Raw genomic sequence first — 18,521 nt, 5'->3', positions numbered from 1 at the left:
CTTTTATGACAAACAAATCTTTTGGCCTCTATCACAAATCAATCAAGAAAATACAAAAGCAAAATTTCAAACTTGAGAAGAACGGTTTCAAGTTTTTCTTACAATGACTTGTGCCTTATACAGTTTCTCTTGCACACCAGCTCCTATTTTGTCATGATCTTCTGTAATAATAGTGGCCAAGATTTAAGCCTGGTGGAACGATCATTTGACCTCAGTTATGAGTTACCCCAAAATAAAGTGCCCCAAGCCACTTCAATAATAATACCATTGGCCTTCAAAATCATGAAATAATATTATGAAGTAAAAGAGTTATGTAGCTCCTTACCTTAAATCTCTGAATTCGCTCCTTCCTAGCTAATGTCTCCAGTTTCTTTTTAATTTCAAGCTGATGGTAACGCTAAGCACACAGGAAAGAGTGGAGGAAAGAATCATATCAATTGTAGCAAAGAAATTTTTAGAGGAAAATAATCCCACTATCTAACTGTATTCTCATTTACCCCTCTTGTCATTGAGATGGAGAAGAATCACCTGCATAAGTGTGCAAGTGGGAATACAAATTGGTACAACTCTTTGGAAAGCCAATTCCTAACATACATTAGGCAGTTAAAAGTGTTCCTACTCTGTAACCCATAACTTTCATTTCTAAGCTTAAGGAGAAGTCTGAATAATAAAAAAAAAATGTTTTATGCACAAATATGTTGTCTGAAAGGTTGTTTTTTTTTCCTTCAAAGCAAAAATTCAGGAGCAACATAAACTTTAAAGAGAATGGTTTAAGTTTTTGTTGCATCCATATAATGGAATAGAATATAATTATTAAAATAAGGTTCCTAAAGATTTTGGGGGTTTTTTGTTTTGTTTTTTTTAAAGCACTTTACTGAGGTATGATTGACATACAAAAAGTTGTACATATTTAATGTGTATAACTTGATGACTTTGGAGATAAGTATATACCTGTGAAACTCTCAGCTACAATCTATGTCATAAACATATCCATCACATCTAAAGGTTTCCTCCCACCTTCTTTATTATTATTAGTTTGTGATAAGAACACTTAAGATCTATCCTCTTAGCAAATTTTTAAGTGTACGACACAGTACTGTTAACTATAGGCAATAGATCTATATAGTAGATCTCTAGGGCTTATTCATCTTGCATAACGAAACTTTATACCCGTTGAGTAATACCTCCTCATTTTCCTCTCCCCCAGGCCCTGGCAACCACCATTACACCCTCTACCTCTATGAGTTTGACTAGTTTACATTCCTCATATAAGTTGGATGTGGAGAAAAGGGAAACCTTGTACATTGTTGTTGGGAATGTAAATTGGTGCATCCACTGTGGAAAACGGCATGGTGGTTCCTAAAAAAATCAAAATTAGAACTACCCTATGATCCATCAATTGCACTCCTGGGTATATATTCAAGAATTGAAATATTCAACAATCTCATGTTCGTTGCAGCAGTTTTCACAATAGCCAACACATGGAAGCAAGCTAAAGGTCCACCGACGGATGAATGGATAAAGAAGATGTGGTACATATATATAATGGGATATTATTCAGCCTTTAGATTTTGTTTAAAAAATGGAAAATGCATGTAATGCTGATAAAAGTAGGATGCAGAACTGCACAGAAACACAATTTTATTGGTCAAGCTCACATTACGTGCGTATCTGTGTGCTGGGAAAGTGCTTCGTGTGCATCATCTCTTCTTGAACAATTCCAATTGCTAAGCAGTCTCATTTTACAAATGAAGAAACTGAAGCAGAGGGTCGTGAACTTGCCCCAGGTCATACATCTAGTCAGTGGTGGAACTGTAATTTGAATCTTGGTCTATGTGACACTAACTTCCTGTTTGGCTTTTTTTTTTTTTTCATAAAAACCCAGTAGTCATCTTATTGAACCATTCTGCAGCTTGAGACCCCCCTGGCTTCCAGGACACCACTCTATTAGGTTTTCCCACTGTTTGAAGGTTCTTATCTAGCCCATGTTGTTCTTCCCAATTTCCTGCAACGCACACACCACGAAGCTAGAAACCTCAGAGTGGCCCTGGGTGTCTTCTTCCCCGTTCCTCATCCAGGCAGTGTCGGTCTCTCTCCCTGTTCCAGATCCCTGTGGGCAGCGGCATTGCCCCAGTATGTCCACTACTGCTGTTAGCCCACACCTTCTGGCAACAGCTTCCTAGCTGACCTCCCACCTCCAATCTTTTCCAGCTCATTAATCCATCTTCCACATTTTTAGCAACATCATCTTTCTAAAACAGCTCTGCTCATTTATTTCACTCCGTGCTGAAAAATGTTTCATCGTTTCATCACCTACACTGCAAACCTAGCTGGGAATTGAAGGCCTCCAGAAACAGGGCCCCAACTTATTGGAGAGTGTCACTTCCTGCCAGTCTTTCAACCAACTCACAGTGTAGTTTGGCCTCAGTGAGCTTTCCTTTCCATCCACAATGTCCCCTCACACCTCTGTAACTTCACACCTGCTGTCTTCATTCTCTGGAATGCCTTGCTTATCTTTTCATGTCAAGTTTCATTGAGTCCTCCAGGTTCAGTTCAAAAAGCAGGACCTCTGTTCAGCTTCCTCTGACTCTCACAGAGGCAAGTCATCATTCCCTTCTTTTCTGAGCTCAGTCTATTTGTTCCTCTCTTCTAGCATTTGATCACTTTCTACAGCATTTTTAAAAAAATTATATCTCACAGCTACATCACGTAGCCCCATACTGATACATGGTAAGCTTGCAGTTAATGTTTATTGCATGAATGAATATGTGAATAGTAATACAACAACATTAGTAAACAGCATCAGCATAAACTAAATGTGAGACAAATGTAACAATTTAGAAATATTTTATTTTTAAATTATATTAATATATTATATATTATATAAAATTATATATTACACATTAACATTTATCTAAGCTATTTATTCCAAACTTTAAGAATACACAAAGACTCTTTAATAACTGCACATTTAACAGTTATGATGTGTGCATTACAGGAAATTTTGGAAAACGAAAGTTCAAGAATCAAGGCTAAGATAGAACTTGGTGCCTACTGATTAAGTTTGAAATTATGTATAATTAACTTTACGCTGTACTATTTTTTCAACATTAGTTGTAGGATTCCAACTAATACTTTTATAAAGAAGTGAATTTGGGAGCCATAAACAATGATTCTATGTAATTCATGCACATGACATAAATCACAAAATGAATTCCTAAATGAACAAATCATATACATCCGAAGAGAGCACAACACTTGCTCAATTTAATAGTAGCATAATAATAAATATTTTGAGTGGCACTACACTTAGTATTGGTTTACTGATGATTCTACAGTTGGTCATAAATGTTTAGTGCACCCACAGGTCAATGGTTTTATGAGCCAAGTTTTCTGATTTACAGCTACTTGGTCAAGCCGAGAAGTGACATGCTTTTTCACAGACATTAAAACGGTATTGATGCTTGAAACTACAAGTTCCATGGAGCGAGGCTAAAATAATTTATCGAGTTAGCTAGATATCCTTCTAAAAATGCCATGTCAGACTGAAAAAACAGTTGTTGATACTTGGGTTGTGAATCTGTGCTGACCAACGTGGCCTAAAGTAGGAGGGACAGCAGATGTTTCAATGCCTGCTCCTTGAAATTTAGCATACGGCTGAGCTTCGGAGCCTTCAAAGAATAACAAATCCGAAATAATTCATGGCAGTGGAATTACTGATATTTAAACAGATGTCACTTTTTTTTTTAGCAAATGGAAATTGAGGTACAGATGGTGAGGGCTGGTATGTTTTAAAGTAGCCATTACGGATTAAAACTCTACATTTGTTAAATTAAATATCACAAAATATACAATGATGTCCATATTTTTCCCTAACTGAAATGAAGAAATGCTTACTTCAGTGTCTTGTCTCCTCACTACCTAGAGAGATATAGAGTATTTCTCAGGTCACCTTGTTCCATTCCTTTTTAATGAAATATAGGAAGAATTCCCCTGCTTCTGGGTACCGAAAGTATTATTAATTATCATATTAATAAATATCAGTTGTAAAGAAAACAGTTAATACTTGTACCTCCATATCAAGAACCTTATGGAAAATAGCCTGGGCTAAGCACTCCCGGATATATTTTTGGTGATCCCTCTTCATGATATTTAGCTTGTATTCCTTTTCAGAAAGTATCCTCCCATTTCTTGTGATCTGTCATGAATAAATAAAACATATATAGAAATACAAAGCAGAAAATGTATTGTTAGTTCCCTAAGAGAGAGAGATGGACCGTCAGTTGATCAGACAGAGAAGGAAGCAGCGTCTTTTAAGGCTAATGAGGTGTAGTGCTATGGCTGATAAATTTTCACTTTTAATGAATGTTTCATAAGGAAAAAAAAAGAGAAAAGCAGTCTCATATACCCATCATTATGAAAACACATACAGGTGGTGCACTTGACGTTTAAAACAAGGTTTTCATTAGAGTAACAATTTTCCCTTAATGGAACCCAGGTGTTCTTTTCATTTCTTTTTTTGAATACGTTGGGGAAGAAGGTGTGGGGTGCTACCTTGAAACAGTGAATAGGAGCAGTGGTCACAGGACTGATGATCTCACAGGAAATACTTTGAAGGGCAAAACATGTAAGCTACAGAGGATCTCATCAATTTGTTTTTAAAATAATTGGTTTCATTACTTTGTTTTCACACTGCTTTTCTTCTTTCACTCTCTAACCCAGAATGTAATTTAATTTGCTGTGATTCAGATTATACAGTACTGCAGATATAAAGTATTTCAGATTGGTTTCAAGTGACATCACTGCAAGTCCCAGGAGTGATAGTTTCTGAATTTCATTTACTTGTTTTTCTTTTATTCCTTCCTATGGGCATATTTGTTCTATTTTTCTACATCTTCCCTAAACTGAGGATGTTATCCTTCCTGGAATGTTCATCTTCCTTTTCACTTATTTAAACCCTGCTCTTCTTTCCATACCTAATTCAAGTCCACATATTTCTTAATTTTGATAACTAGTTTTTTAGTACTATTGTTGCAACCTATTGGAGTATCGAGATCAGCTAGAGTTGTGCTACGAGTGATTATTGATCATCTTTTTTATGAATGCATTTTCTAATGGAAGAAAGCAGTGTGGTTATAGAAAGTGTGCTTGGAATTACGAATAACTCAGTTAGTCTTTGAAATGTGTTGTCCATGGGATATCATGTCATGACTATCCAACCAGGAAAAACTGTTGAGAACTTCCTGCACTGCCCCTCCCTTAGCAAGTAACTTGTCATTGATATTTCTCCTCTGGGAGTATCTAATCTCCCCAACTAGACTGGAAGCTCCTATAGGGCAGAAGTTCTTAAACTTGAGCCAGCATCTGAAGAATCACCTGGAAGACAAGTGGAAAAAAGACTGATGGACCCCACCCCACAGTTTCTGACTCAACAGATCTGGGCTGGGGCTCTAGAATTTGCATGTTCTAACAAGATCCCAGGCGATGCTGAACACTCCCGATTCAGAGACGGTATCTGAACTGCTCTAGAGAAAGGGCTGCGTCCTTCCTGTTTGAGTTGCCATGCACATAATCAGTGTTCAATAAGTGCTTGTTAATGACGTTGATAAGTAAATACAAAGTCCTTCCCATTTATATATGAAGCTCACAGACTTTTATCTGAAGAAGTAGTGTCAATGCTACCCACAACAATTACAACAACAATTTATTACACATCTCTAATTGCTACAACAATCTTGAGAGCGGGGTATCATTATCTTTATTATCGTCCTTCAACTGAAGAAGTTGGAGCTGAGAAAGTTAAGTGTTTTCCTGAACATTCTGTCTTGTAAATGGCAGAGCCAGGTTTCAGCCAGGTGTGTCTGATAACAAAGCCCCAGGAGACAAAAAGCAGGCTCTCTGAGAACTACCCAGACAGAGTGCCAAGCACATAAACAACAATTAGAAATGCAATGCATATCCTTTCAACACCATGGCAACAATAGTTAAGGAAACCCACAGTGTTTTAAGAAAGTAAACAGCTAAAATCGTTAGTCACACTTTCTATAACCACACCCCTTACTTTGAATGGAAAACTACAGTGTTTTTTAAAGGTTTTACATTATAGACATTTAGAGAACTGGAAATTTTCTGGAAATGATAGTTTTGAAGCTAACGAAAGACACTAATGTATCAATAAACCATCACATGAAATGAAAGAGTTTTTAAAAATTTAAAGGAAAATTTTGAACTGTTCATGTCTTCCACACCATATCCTGTGATTAAAACAATTATTAAAAACAATATTTTTTTTCTGAAGACAGTAAAGTCTTTTCTATCCTTACTCCCTAACAGTTCCTGGTTTATACAATATGTTCAATAAATATGGGTTGAATAAATGAGTGGGTAAATAAACAAATGACATATGCTCTTGAAAACTCATAGGGATTTTCCTCAATAATTTATAAGTTGCCTTAGCAGCCATCATGACCTCTCTTCCTATCTTTTGAAACACAGCCTCAAATATACAAATCAGAGCTTTGGAAAGGAAGTAATTTTTCTAAAATGAGGGAAGGGAAAAGATGTCACCGATAAGCTCAAAGAGGAAACCAGAAAAGATAGGGAATTATTGGATTTAATGAAACAAGAGGGCAGGTAGAAATGAGACCAAATCTTACCAGCCCTGATCTCAAGAGATGCCGCCTTATCCTTGTATTGTTAAAATATCCAGCCAGGTGTTTATCCGTAAGACTATTATATGCTGCAAGTAATCTGGAACAGAAAAATGAAACCATTAAGGTTTTATGAAGTGTTGCTTGATAACCAAGGCAATTCTTGACTCTCATCCCCAAACTGTGCATAATCATTCATTCATCCAACCAGCCAGTCATTTACGTATGTGTTTAAAAAACAAGTATTGAGCACCTACCGTTTTCTAGGTTTGATGATAAGGACTGAGAGACAGCCCTGATGCTGTTTTATCCCACAGACAAGTACGGAAATCAGACATGAACAATTAAGCTGGTTATGAAAAATCCAATAATAGAAACATGCAAAAAATCGTGGGGACACAGAGAAGGAGGCCACCAACTCCAGTTGTCAAGAAAGTCTTCGTGGAGGAAGCCTGATGGAAAAGTAGGGGCTTCCTCAGAGGACCCTTCAGCCTCTGGTTACACACCCTAAATTCTAGTCACTCAAACTTCCTTGCGCTCCCTAAACATATTCTCTCCTGTCTTCAGGACACGATGTACAGTACCACTACTGGCAGTCCTTTCCCTCAGCAGATATTAGCTAATGGAGAACATCTGTGATGCACAAGCATCTCTTCTCCCAAGAAACATCCCCTGATACAAACTGGGTGTGCGGTGTTACCCTCCCCTCTGTTCCTCTAAGACCTTGTGTTCCATTACACATCCACGATATGTTACTGCTTGTTTCTTAGTCTACTCCTGTTGGTTTGCAAACTGGCACACACATAGAGAGGGCAAGGGAAGAGTGAAAGAAAGGCAGCCACTCCAGATTGGTAAGTGGCAGGATTAATAAGCAAAGGAACTTCCTTAAGAGGCTTGTCTTGGGCAGCTGCAAGATGAGTTGCTCTCCGCACCTGCCCATGAGAATCTTAAACGTTTATATAGAGGCCTTAACTGGGTTCAATCATGTACAAGGTCTCGATGACCTCCACAACATATTGCTCTCTTAAGTCTGCACCCTTCAAAATGGTCCCCACTGTGGGAATGGCGGGCAGAATGTATGCATTCCAAGGACAGGGGAGAGGGTAAGGAGCCTCTGATTGCCCAGGTCCGGCTTGAGGCAGTCACATCCTTTCAATGACCTCCTCCAATACCTCTGCTAGATTTGAAGGCCAGGATGGCGCATTATTCTCCGCATCCTTACTTATTTATTATGTACCTGAATAACGATGTGTTCAACACATGAAGATACAATTTTGTTTGGGACTCATTCTTACTGGTATAAATTTCAAACTAAGCTTCAGCTCAGCGTTTAGAAGTGTTAACTTCCACATATATATACAGACAATTTCATTAATTCCACATCCAGAACCAAAAAAAAAAAGTTCATAGATTACTGCTGATTTTTACGGTCTTTCATTTAAAAGAGGACAAATTGGTTCCTTGGTTACATGGTCAATATAAGTCTATAAAACAAAGTTTGAAACTACTTTTTCTAAGTTTTAACCTATCCCTCATTAATTATTATCTTACGAAAGCAGGCACACATATACATATACATGTATGTATACATGTATGCATGCATGTGCATCCATATGTGTGTGTGTATATATAAATATATATATACACACATAAATGTGAGTGTGTGTATATAGAGAGACACAAAGAGACAGAGGGACAGAAAGAAAACGCGCAAGCCTAAACATGGTCCTAACATAAAGTTGTCCTAAAACAAATGCACACCCTATTACCTGCCACAAAGATTTATAATCTATACATTTCATGAGCAGCTGATCCCTAACTTATTCTGAAACAAGAACAGGGACTCACAGAATCGAGTAAATATCATTAGCAACAATTTTATTTAGCTATTTGCACTGCCTTAATTACACGGAGATGGTATTGGTGACCTTTTCCTGTCTCTTTTCTCCTTAATGCCCATCTCAGGAAAGTTCCATGCTGTCAAATGGTAAGGAAAGTTTAATTTTGTCCACAAAAGAGACTGAAAAGCAGTTACAAAGCCCAGAAGCCAAGGTGCCACATGAGAGTTGCAGACCCATGAACAGCTGCAGAAACCATTATTTCACTGGGTTTACGTAAAAAGACAACCTGAGAGCTTCAGTAATGCACATACAAAACCAGCCCCGGATAATGCTTTGAAACCATCTTTTAAATGAACCGTCTTGGTGTCCTATAGTTCATCAAAGGTTTCCTGTCTCCAAAAGGTCAACGTTGTATCCCTTACCCTTTCTGAATCTCAGAATACCTTTTCAGCAACTCATTTCAGAAAGGTGAGCAGGTGTCTCTCAGTCCTAACAATCATGATTCCACAGTTCACAGATTCTTAAGATAAATCATTAGACTGATATCATATATAGTCTTTTGTCTGTTTTTCAGGCTCACATTTTAAAAAATCAATAGTTTTGGAATAGCTATGAGTGCTAAAACCCTGATTAAATGTAGTAGGGTCAAAATGTTAAGATAACGTGGACCTCCACTTCCCTGTTGACTGTAAAATATCCCATTCTTTTAATTCAGACTTTGAAACACTTCTAATATTTAGGTCTTAATAACAAAGCTTAGCCAGCTTTGGCACTACCTCATTCTAATTCTGCTCTCTCAGGCTCCTATTGAATGAGTCTGTGTGTGTGATGCCCCTCCAGTCTTACTGACAAGTGGAATAGGTCCAGGCGAGTTGAAATCTTTGCACACAATGATTTTCTCACCTCTTCCTGTTTAGGAAAGAATGAAGGTCCCTGGTTGGGACGCCATTTTTAAAGCATCTTTTTCCATGACTATGAATAATAACCAGCTGGGTCTCCCCAGGCTCAGCCATTTCTTTTTCAGACAATGCCTTAATTTTTTTAACTGAAACTTTAGATAAATGAATTGTTTGCTAACAAGAAACTGTACTAAATTATATACAGGTTTAGTAAAATGGTTATTATGGACTGAATATATGTTTCCCCCCAAAATTCATAGGTTGAAACCCTATCCCCCCATGTGATGGTATTAGGAGATGGGGCTTTCAGGAGGTGACTAGGTCATGAGGCTAGAGCCCTCATGAATGGGATCAGCACCCTATAAAAGAGACTCCAGAAAGCTCCCTTGTCCCTTCCACCATGTGAGGACACAGGAAGAAAATGGCCATCTGTGAATCAGGAAGCGAGTTCTCACCAGACACTGAATCTGCTGGTGCCTTGATCTTGAACTTACCAGACTCCAGACCTGTACGAAATAAATTTCTGTGGTTTAAGCCACCCAGTTTATGGCATTCTGTATAGCATCCTGAACAAACTGAGACAGCAGCTAATGCAAACGTTTCCACAATCTACATATAAATGTCAACCTCATTCTGACCAACAAGCTTCCTTCACAGGGAGAGAGTAATAATCCTGTGGCTCGGTCACAACCATGATCTGTTACAGCCTTCCCACTCTGCTCCTCTTCAAGCGTGCTTGGTATGGGTTTGCAGCCTCCCTTTGCACGTACTCAATTACAAGAGCTTTACTGACCCAGCCACACTTTGATTTAGTAGAGCTCTTCTCATCTTTCTGCCTTTCCTCTCCACTCACTGCTACTGTTTCTCCTCACCACGCACATTTCTTCCTTGCACTCAGCACAACCCTGGGCCAGATGAGGTCACCTCACCTGGGCTTTGGGTTGTGTTGCACCTTGAGCATTCTACTCCCCTTGTAAGTTACTGCCTGCATCTGTTGCCAAAGCTGGACTTCGTGGTCATGCTGCCTCAGTCCTGTGATCCTCTCCTGTTCCAATCCACAATATCAACAACCACAATTGGTCACAGCGACCACCCGGCCACTGTGACCACATCACTCAAAAGCCATGCTGTTCACACAAAGGCCCATAACTGGCCAGACCAGCCTGACTCGCTGGCTTCTTTATATGACGGACAAGACTATTTACCAACCCCTGTTCACTGGGTAGAGAAAGACCTCCTTTCCGGTTCAACGCGCTGGAAAACACTGTCTCCCAGGAAACAAAGCAACCCTATCTCTATGATGGTTACCATTTCCCCCACTTCAATCCTCACCTCCCTGTCCCTGCAGTGCCTGAGTATTAAGGAGCAGCTGCTGAATCACTGGGAGAGCCGCCTTCCCAGCTATAGCCTTTCAACGCTTGACCCCTGAACCCCTGCTGCCCACCATGTAGATGACGTAATTGGGGCTCTGAACTAATAAGGTCAATTCCTATCAAGCCCTCCATTTGCCCCCAAAGAGAGAAAGAGTATTCCATAGAAACCCAGACTAACAGGAAAGGCACTATCATATTAATCAGAAAACATTTATTGTATACTATTCTCAAGGCATTCTGTACAGCACCAGGGATCCAGAGATGGCACAGACACTACATTGACAGTGCTCCCAATTCAGTGGGGAGGTATGCATGCACATACAGTGTGTGTGTGTGTGTGTGTGTGTGTGTGTGTGTGTGTGTGTGTGTGTACTTGATTTCTTCTTGTGTCATAGGTTAATTCTTTCACAAATAGTTACTGAGTGTCCCCATGTCAGACACCGCACCTTCAGCTGGGGAAGGAGTATAGTATCTCTATCCCATTCTGCAGATTACAAAGCTCTTCCACATACGTAGTCTCATTCATTTGCTTTCAGGCCTCTGGAATGTGAGTAATATCTAACTGTCACAGCTTTTCCATCTTCCTAAGATGGAAAAGCTCCAAAACAAGATTATTGCTCAACATGAGTGAGTCCAAGGAAAACATGCTGAAGGTAAGGTCTCCTGGACCATACTGATAGAAGAATCTCTTGAACCCCAACCTTCTCTCCCAGCACGCTGGACCCCACACTGTCTACTTGTGTGGAGGGAGAGGGATGTAGTGGTCAAGACTCCAGCTCCAGTCCAATCCTGGCTCCACCATTACTGGCTCCATAACCGGGAGCACGTGACTTAACTTCCCTGTCTATGCCTCGATTGTTCTGCCTTCCACAAGACACTTGAACACTCACACAATTCAGCCAAGTTATTTGCCACTTTACAACAAGGATCACCTTTCCTCCAGTTTCCAATAACATATTCTTCATTTCTGTCTGAGACTCCATCAGAATGGCCTTTACCATCCATACTTCTACCAATGTTCTGTACATGATGTGCTGTGTAAGAAGATGGATGCTTCCTCTCCAGCTCCCTTTTCAGAATCACCTTAAAAGTTCCTTCAGGAGAAAATATTTTGAAACCATATATCTGATAAGTGGTTAATATCCAAAATATATAAAGAATTCATACAACTCAATAGCAAAAACAAAAACCTAAATAATCAGATTAGAAAATGGGTAGAAAATCTGAATAGATATTTTTCCAAAGAAGGCATACAAATGGTCAACAGGTGCATGAAAATGTGTTCAGCATCATTAGCCATCAGGAAGTTGTAAATCAAAACCACAATGAAATATTACCTCACACCTGTTAGGATAATTATTATCAAAAAGACAAGAGATAACATGTTTTGCCAAGGATGTGGAGCGAAGGAAATCCTTATGCACCATTGGTGGGAATTTAAATTGGTGTAGCCACTATGGAAAACAGTATGGAGGTTTCTCAAAAAATTAAAAATGGAACTCCCATATGATCCAGCAACCCACTTCTGGGTACATATATACAGGAAATAAAATTACTGTCTCAGAAAGGTATCTGCACCCCCATGTTCATTGCAGCATTATTCACAATCAAGACATGGAAACAACATAAGTATCCATCAACAGATAAATGGATAAAGAAAGTGTGATACACACACACACACACACACACACACACACACACACACACACACTTGAATATTATTCAGCCATAAAAAATAAGGAAATCCTGCCATTTGTGACATGAACAGAACTTGAAGGCATTCTGCTAAGTAAAATAAGTCAGATTGTGAAAGACAAACACTGTATGATCTCACTTATATGTGGAACCTAAAAAATCCAAACATATAAACACAATAGATTGGTGGCTGCCAGGGGCTCAAGGGCGGGAGAGATAGGGAGATGTTGATCAAAGAGTACAAACTTCTGATTATAAGATGAATAAGTTCTGGAAATCTAATGTACAGCATGGTGACGTCAGTTAACAACACTGTACTGCACACTTGAATGCTGCTAAGAACATAGATCTTAAATGATCTCACCACAAAAAAATTGGTAATTATTTGAGGCTGTGGTATCATTAACTAAACTTACTGCCAAAATCATTTTGCAATATATATGTGTATCAAATCATTACATTGTACACCTTAAACTTACACAATGTTATATGTCAATTATATCTCTATAAAGCTGGAAAGAAAAGGTTTTGCATCTCACAACTTTTCCAGCCTCTACCTATTACCAGTTCCAAAGCTGCTTCTACATTTCTAGGTATTTGTTATGGCAGCACCCCACTTCTTGGTACCAATTTCTATCTTAGTCTATTCAGGCTTTGTAACAGAAATAGACTGGGTGGCTTAAACAACAGACATTCATTTCTCACAGTCCTGGAACCTGGAAGTCCGAGATCAGGGGGACAGCATGGTCGGATTCTTGTTGAAGGCCCTCTTCCTAGTGTATAGATGGCCACATCTTCTCATTTGTTCACATGGCAGAGAGAAAGAGAGAGGCAAGCTCTCTGATGTCTCTTCTTATAAGGGCACTAATCCCATCACAAGGGCTCCATCCTCATGACCTATTTCCCCAAAGCCCCATTTCCAAATAGCATCATATTGGGGATTGTGAATTCAACATATGAATTTGAGGAGTATACAAACATGAGACCATAACAGAAGGCATAACTGTCTCCATTTTGTAGATGAGGAAAACAAGACTTAGGTTAAGTCACTTGCCAAAGATTATGTAACCTAAACCTTGTTCCTGATAACATACACCAAATCACAGTGAAACACACTTATAAGGGCTTGCTAAGGTGTGGACCAGGATGTTAAGTATAATAATGGAAAATTGTGAATCATTAAATATTCACAGAGATATAATTCCATCAGTTTCTAGTACAGAGATAAGAAAACTTTAAATAAAAATTCTTCAGATGAAAATTAGCTAATACATACCTGTCATTTATAATTAGCCGTATCATTAGCATAAAAACAATGTACTGAAATCTTTAAATCATCTTACTCTCTTAAATATATATATTTCTGCAATCTACTTTATACTACAAATTACCTGGTACACTTGTTCAGAGAGAACATAAAGAATGTTTTTAACACAACCAGTTTTATTTAGCTCAAATTCTTGTGACTTAGCCCATCTGAATTAATGAAATTTGTATTCGTTTATTATTGCTCTGTACAAAACTATCACACGCTAGTAGCTTGGAAACAACACAAATTTATTATAGTTCTGGATGTCAGAAGTCTCATACAGGTCTCACTAGGTTAAAATTAAGGTGTCGGCAAGGCTGCATTCCTTCTGGAGGCTCTGAGAGAGGATTCTTTTTCTTTCCTTTTCCACATTCTAGAGGCTGCCCACATTCTCTGCCTACATTCCTTGGCTCCTGGCCCCCTTCCATTGCCAAAGCCAGTCAAGAATTTCTCATGATGCCATCTCTCTGATTCTGGTTCCTCTACCTCCCTCTTTCCCATTTAGGGACATTTGTGCTTACATTGGGTCCACCCAGATTAATCCAGAATAATCTTCTTATTTTAAGATCAGCTGCTAAGCAACCTTAATTCCATCTGCAACCTTAATCCCTCCCTTACCATGTAAAGCAACATATTCACATGTCCTGAGGATTAAGACATGGACATCATTTAGAGGCCATTATCCTGCCTACCACAAGGTCTTTCTGTATCCAAATGTCAGGAAGCAGAAACACTGGACACTGAATGTGATGGCGTTTGGGCTATGATGTATATTGTCCAGTGATTTATCATGCCAACGATCCCCACTTTCAAAAAGTACACTTCCCAGGTAGAAGAAGGCAGTTCTTGGAGCCACACCAGGATGTACAAAACAAGTTGGGACCTACTTTGCTGATCTAATTTTGATATGCCACATGTAAGCACTAAGACAAAAGGACAAGAAGTACACCAAGGAACATCTCAAACAATTTACATTTTTTTCTCATAAGGATAATAATAGAGAAGTAACTTGCTTTAGGTGAATCTAATTTGTGAAAAGACAGATTATCCCATAGGACATAATTATATTCATGTCAAACACCATCTATTCAGCACTTAACACATTTCATTAAATTCAAATAATTATTATATAGAACACTAAGAAAGAAGAAAGTTTTACCAATTATACTATGACATACCATTGACTGTAACCTGCAAATGATTTTAGTAATGTGAAACGTGAAAAAAAATCATTTAGTATTAATGAAATAGATTTCCACGCTTGTTTACTACTACACATATTTAGACACACCTGGGAAAGAGAAAAAAGAAGGGATATAGAAGAATATGGAAGGGTCCCCACCATTAAAAGCCTCAAAATGAGGTTAGAGAAAAGGATTTTATGCATAAAACAATTAGAAAGCATATAAAAGTATACTTAAAAAGCACTCACAGTGGTGTTTTGGAGCTTGCCTATACTGGCTCTCATAAGACAATTGTTAAAATGTTCAGGAATTTTGCAAGCCATTGTCAGCTTGAAATTGGCCAGCTTGGGAGTATTTACGCCACAGAAATTGGAAAACACTACAAATCAGGGCTCTTTTTTCTTTCTGAAAAGCCAGTTCACCAGCACACCAATGACTAAATTTAAAAATAAGTGGCAAGATATATCACATGGGATAAATCAAATGATTCATTATATGAGCCACATGTATGCTTTACATCCTTTTAATCCAGAAATTCATCTTTTGTATGTAGTATTTGACCAAAGGGGCTCATATTCTTATTCAACTGTTTCCTATCCCTAATAAAAAAAAAAACATAAGGACTCCCACAAATACACTGACATTTTTCAGCAGCATTTTAAGAAATGTTATGCAAGATATCTCTTTACATTGCCACAAATGGAAAGGTTCAACTCACCTACCAATCTGGAAAAACTGATTACACTATTTTATGCTTAACAGAATCAAGTGAGACTTAGGTGAATGAGCACAGTTTTATTACTAAGGATGAGAAGCCGAGTGCAGAGGTGCTTTGCATTTCAGAGGTTACGAAATCTGCAATTTGTAGAGTTTGATGGTGTCCAAGGAGGGTCTATATCAAATTTCCACTGCTAAGGCAGGCTTCCAGGCAGATAAAATGTTTCTGCAACTCACATATTAAGTGCTTGTACTGGGAAAGCAAGTTAAACAAATCACAGGATACTGTGGCTTGATTGCTTTCATGCTACAGTTCATGAGGAATAGAGCTCCATCCACCAACCCAGACACCTCTCTTACTGTCCATCAGAAAATATTTGCAAGAATCCACCGAATTCCCGCTCTACGAAGAAACTCAAGCCACCCAAGTTGAAGATTTTGAATCTCAGTAAGAGTCTTAGCAAAGAAGTTAATAAAATCTAAATTGAAACAACTTCCTCAAATAAAATATCTGAAAGCAACACTAATAACCAGAAAAAGCTTTTTATCATTAAAAACTGCATGTCTGATATTTAAGAGTGAGAAAATTTAAGAAATATGTGACCAGACACCTCAACTCTTAAGAGGCGCAATGATTTTCCTGTAATTATTTAAGGCAAATAAATCTCTAATACTTCCTGCCCAAAGTAAAAGAAAAGGATGAGATTTAGAGCCAGAAGGCTTGAGGTCAAATTCTAACTCTACCCCTTAAAAGATGCCTGCCCCTGGAGAATTCAATCTTCTTCTCTTTACAATTATTATCACCATGAAGTAAAATGCTGTGACTGCTTCCTGAAGTGGATGATCTATGTTTCCTGGCCTGGAAATAGATTTACCTGGAGCTATTACATCATTGGATTATAGAAATTCATATGTGAAAAGGTCTAGTCAACTCCCTCATTTTATATTCAGGAAACTGAGGTTCTAGAAGTAGGCATGATTCATCAGTAAACTCAGATCAAAGTCCTCAAAAAGAAAATGCAGAATGTCACAGGATTTCCCATAAAATTGTCCCTATCCCTTTCCTAGGGTCCTTGTCTTGCTACCTTCCACCAGAATTTCTTTCACCCATGTTTAATCACTCCCTTTAGATTCATATAAGATTCTTTCCTGTATGCTTCTCACAAGTTGTAGAATGGAGCCATGCCCACAGTAAACACTCAGCCAAAACTGGTTGAATGAATGATTAATCAGTTAATAAAAACAAAATATATTGGTCCAATTCCCTGACCTATAACCTTTTTAAAAAAATCCCTGTGTAAGAATCATATTTCTTCTGCTTCAGGATAATAACTGAAAATAATCTATAACAAAACATACCCCAAAGCATGCTTTATATATTTGGACTTTTTTTTTTAATGCAGAATGCTCAGTGTGGATGAGCACACATTGCTGACAATGTTAGTTTTGTTGTTTTGGTTTTGTCAAATAAGTGCCTTTGCAGTGTGCTACAAAATTGCATTAGAAGAAAAAGTTCCCAGGGAGACAGGAAAAAAACCTTTTGAGGAAACTTGAAGAACGACCAATACAGAAGAGCAATTGACATAAGGGTCAATTATTTTCCAAGCCCTTATAAGAAAACTCTTTGCCAACTAAAATTAAACCATGAATCTCTGCTGCCTGCCACTTTATAGAGGGTGACTGAACTGATATTGTATAAATGATTTTATATTACATTCTTCATTCTTTTTTATTTGCATCCTAACCTGCCATATCTCAGCAATTATGCTAAATATTGATTTACAATCTCTCAGTTTATTCTAACGATGCAGCCAGATGTGAACCATCATATTGTTATATTTATGCCTTTAATATGATGGTTTGGAGTGACTAGTAAAAACAAAACTAGTCTCCAAACTATGCTGACTGCTGGCAAGATAGTTTTCCAATGTTCAGAGATGAGGCAATAGGAAAAGAGTGCGTGGGGAATCAGCAGGCCTGAGACACACTAAGGTTGACTAGTTCCTTATAAGAACTGATTTGAGCCTCCAAGCTCTTCTCTGGAGACTTAAGAATTTTATATCTTTGAATAGCAACAACAAAAAAAATTGTGGCCACTTAAAAAATATTCATTAATAGAAACATAATATCCAAATTAAGGGAGAGAATGAGGCTGTTTGGAGGAAAGGTGACCAGCAGGAAAGTTCCAGAAACAAATCATTTTTATCACTAGCATTTATTGATCATTTCTCTTTTTTGTAGTGTACCGTAAACTCTCTCTATAACATGCACTATGTATTTTAACTCTCAAAACCACCCTGCAAAGTACTGTTATCCTCCCTCTTCACAGATGAGTAAACTGAGATGTAGAGTAGTTAGATAACTAGCTCACAACTAGTTAAAGGCAGATTCAGGATTCAAATGAGGGACCGCTCTGCTTTAATCACTAAACTGAACTATGTTCTATGAGGCACAACTGTCCAGTGGAGCTCAGCCCGGGGAACGAAAGGCATGTAGGGTGTCAGATAAGTGAACAATCAGCCTTTAAAGGATGCTAAGAAGGTAGGACCATCACAGATGATGACTGAAAATTCTGGGAGGATATTTTGGCTCAGTAAAGGAAAATTGTTTAAAAATCAAAGGAAGGGCCTGTAAGACGGTGTGCCCCATGCTCCTGGGACTGGATGGTTTTGTGACAGTACTGAAGGGTTTTAAGCAGGGAAATGGTATGACCAGATTTTTTTTTAACATCTTTATTGGATTATAATTGCTTTACAAGGTGTGTTAGTTTCTGCTGTATAACAAAATGAATCAGCTATACGTATACATATATCCCCATATCCACTCCCTCTTGTGTCTCCCTCTCACCCTCCC

The 18,521-nt window shown here is 38.2% G+C and overlaps 1 protein-coding gene across 1 annotated transcript in view; it reads right to left on the bottom strand.

Annotated features, from left to right (window-relative positions):
- The window catches only part of ERICH3 (glutamate rich 3), a 118,555-nt gene that overhangs the window by 71,773 nt on the left and 28,261 nt on the right, over positions 1–18,521 (bottom strand). The window contains exons 3-5 of the mRNA XM_060141924.1: positions 6,657–6,750; positions 4,073–4,198; positions 326–397 (exon numbers count right to left, since the gene is read on the bottom strand). Of these exons, the coding sequence (XP_059997907.1) occupies positions 326–397; positions 4,073–4,198; positions 6,657–6,750 (292 nt within the window). The remainder of the gene's footprint in view (positions 1–325; positions 398–4,072; positions 4,199–6,656; positions 6,751–18,521) is intronic.

Source organism: Lagenorhynchus albirostris, chromosome 2, assembly GCF_949774975.1.
Source record: "Lagenorhynchus albirostris chromosome 2, mLagAlb1.1, whole genome shotgun sequence".
NCBI classification, from domain to species: domain Eukaryota; kingdom Metazoa; phylum Chordata; class Mammalia; order Artiodactyla; family Delphinidae; genus Lagenorhynchus; species Lagenorhynchus albirostris.
The sequence above is the reverse complement of the archived record's forward strand: the minus strand, read 5'-3'. Positions and strand labels throughout refer to the sequence as shown.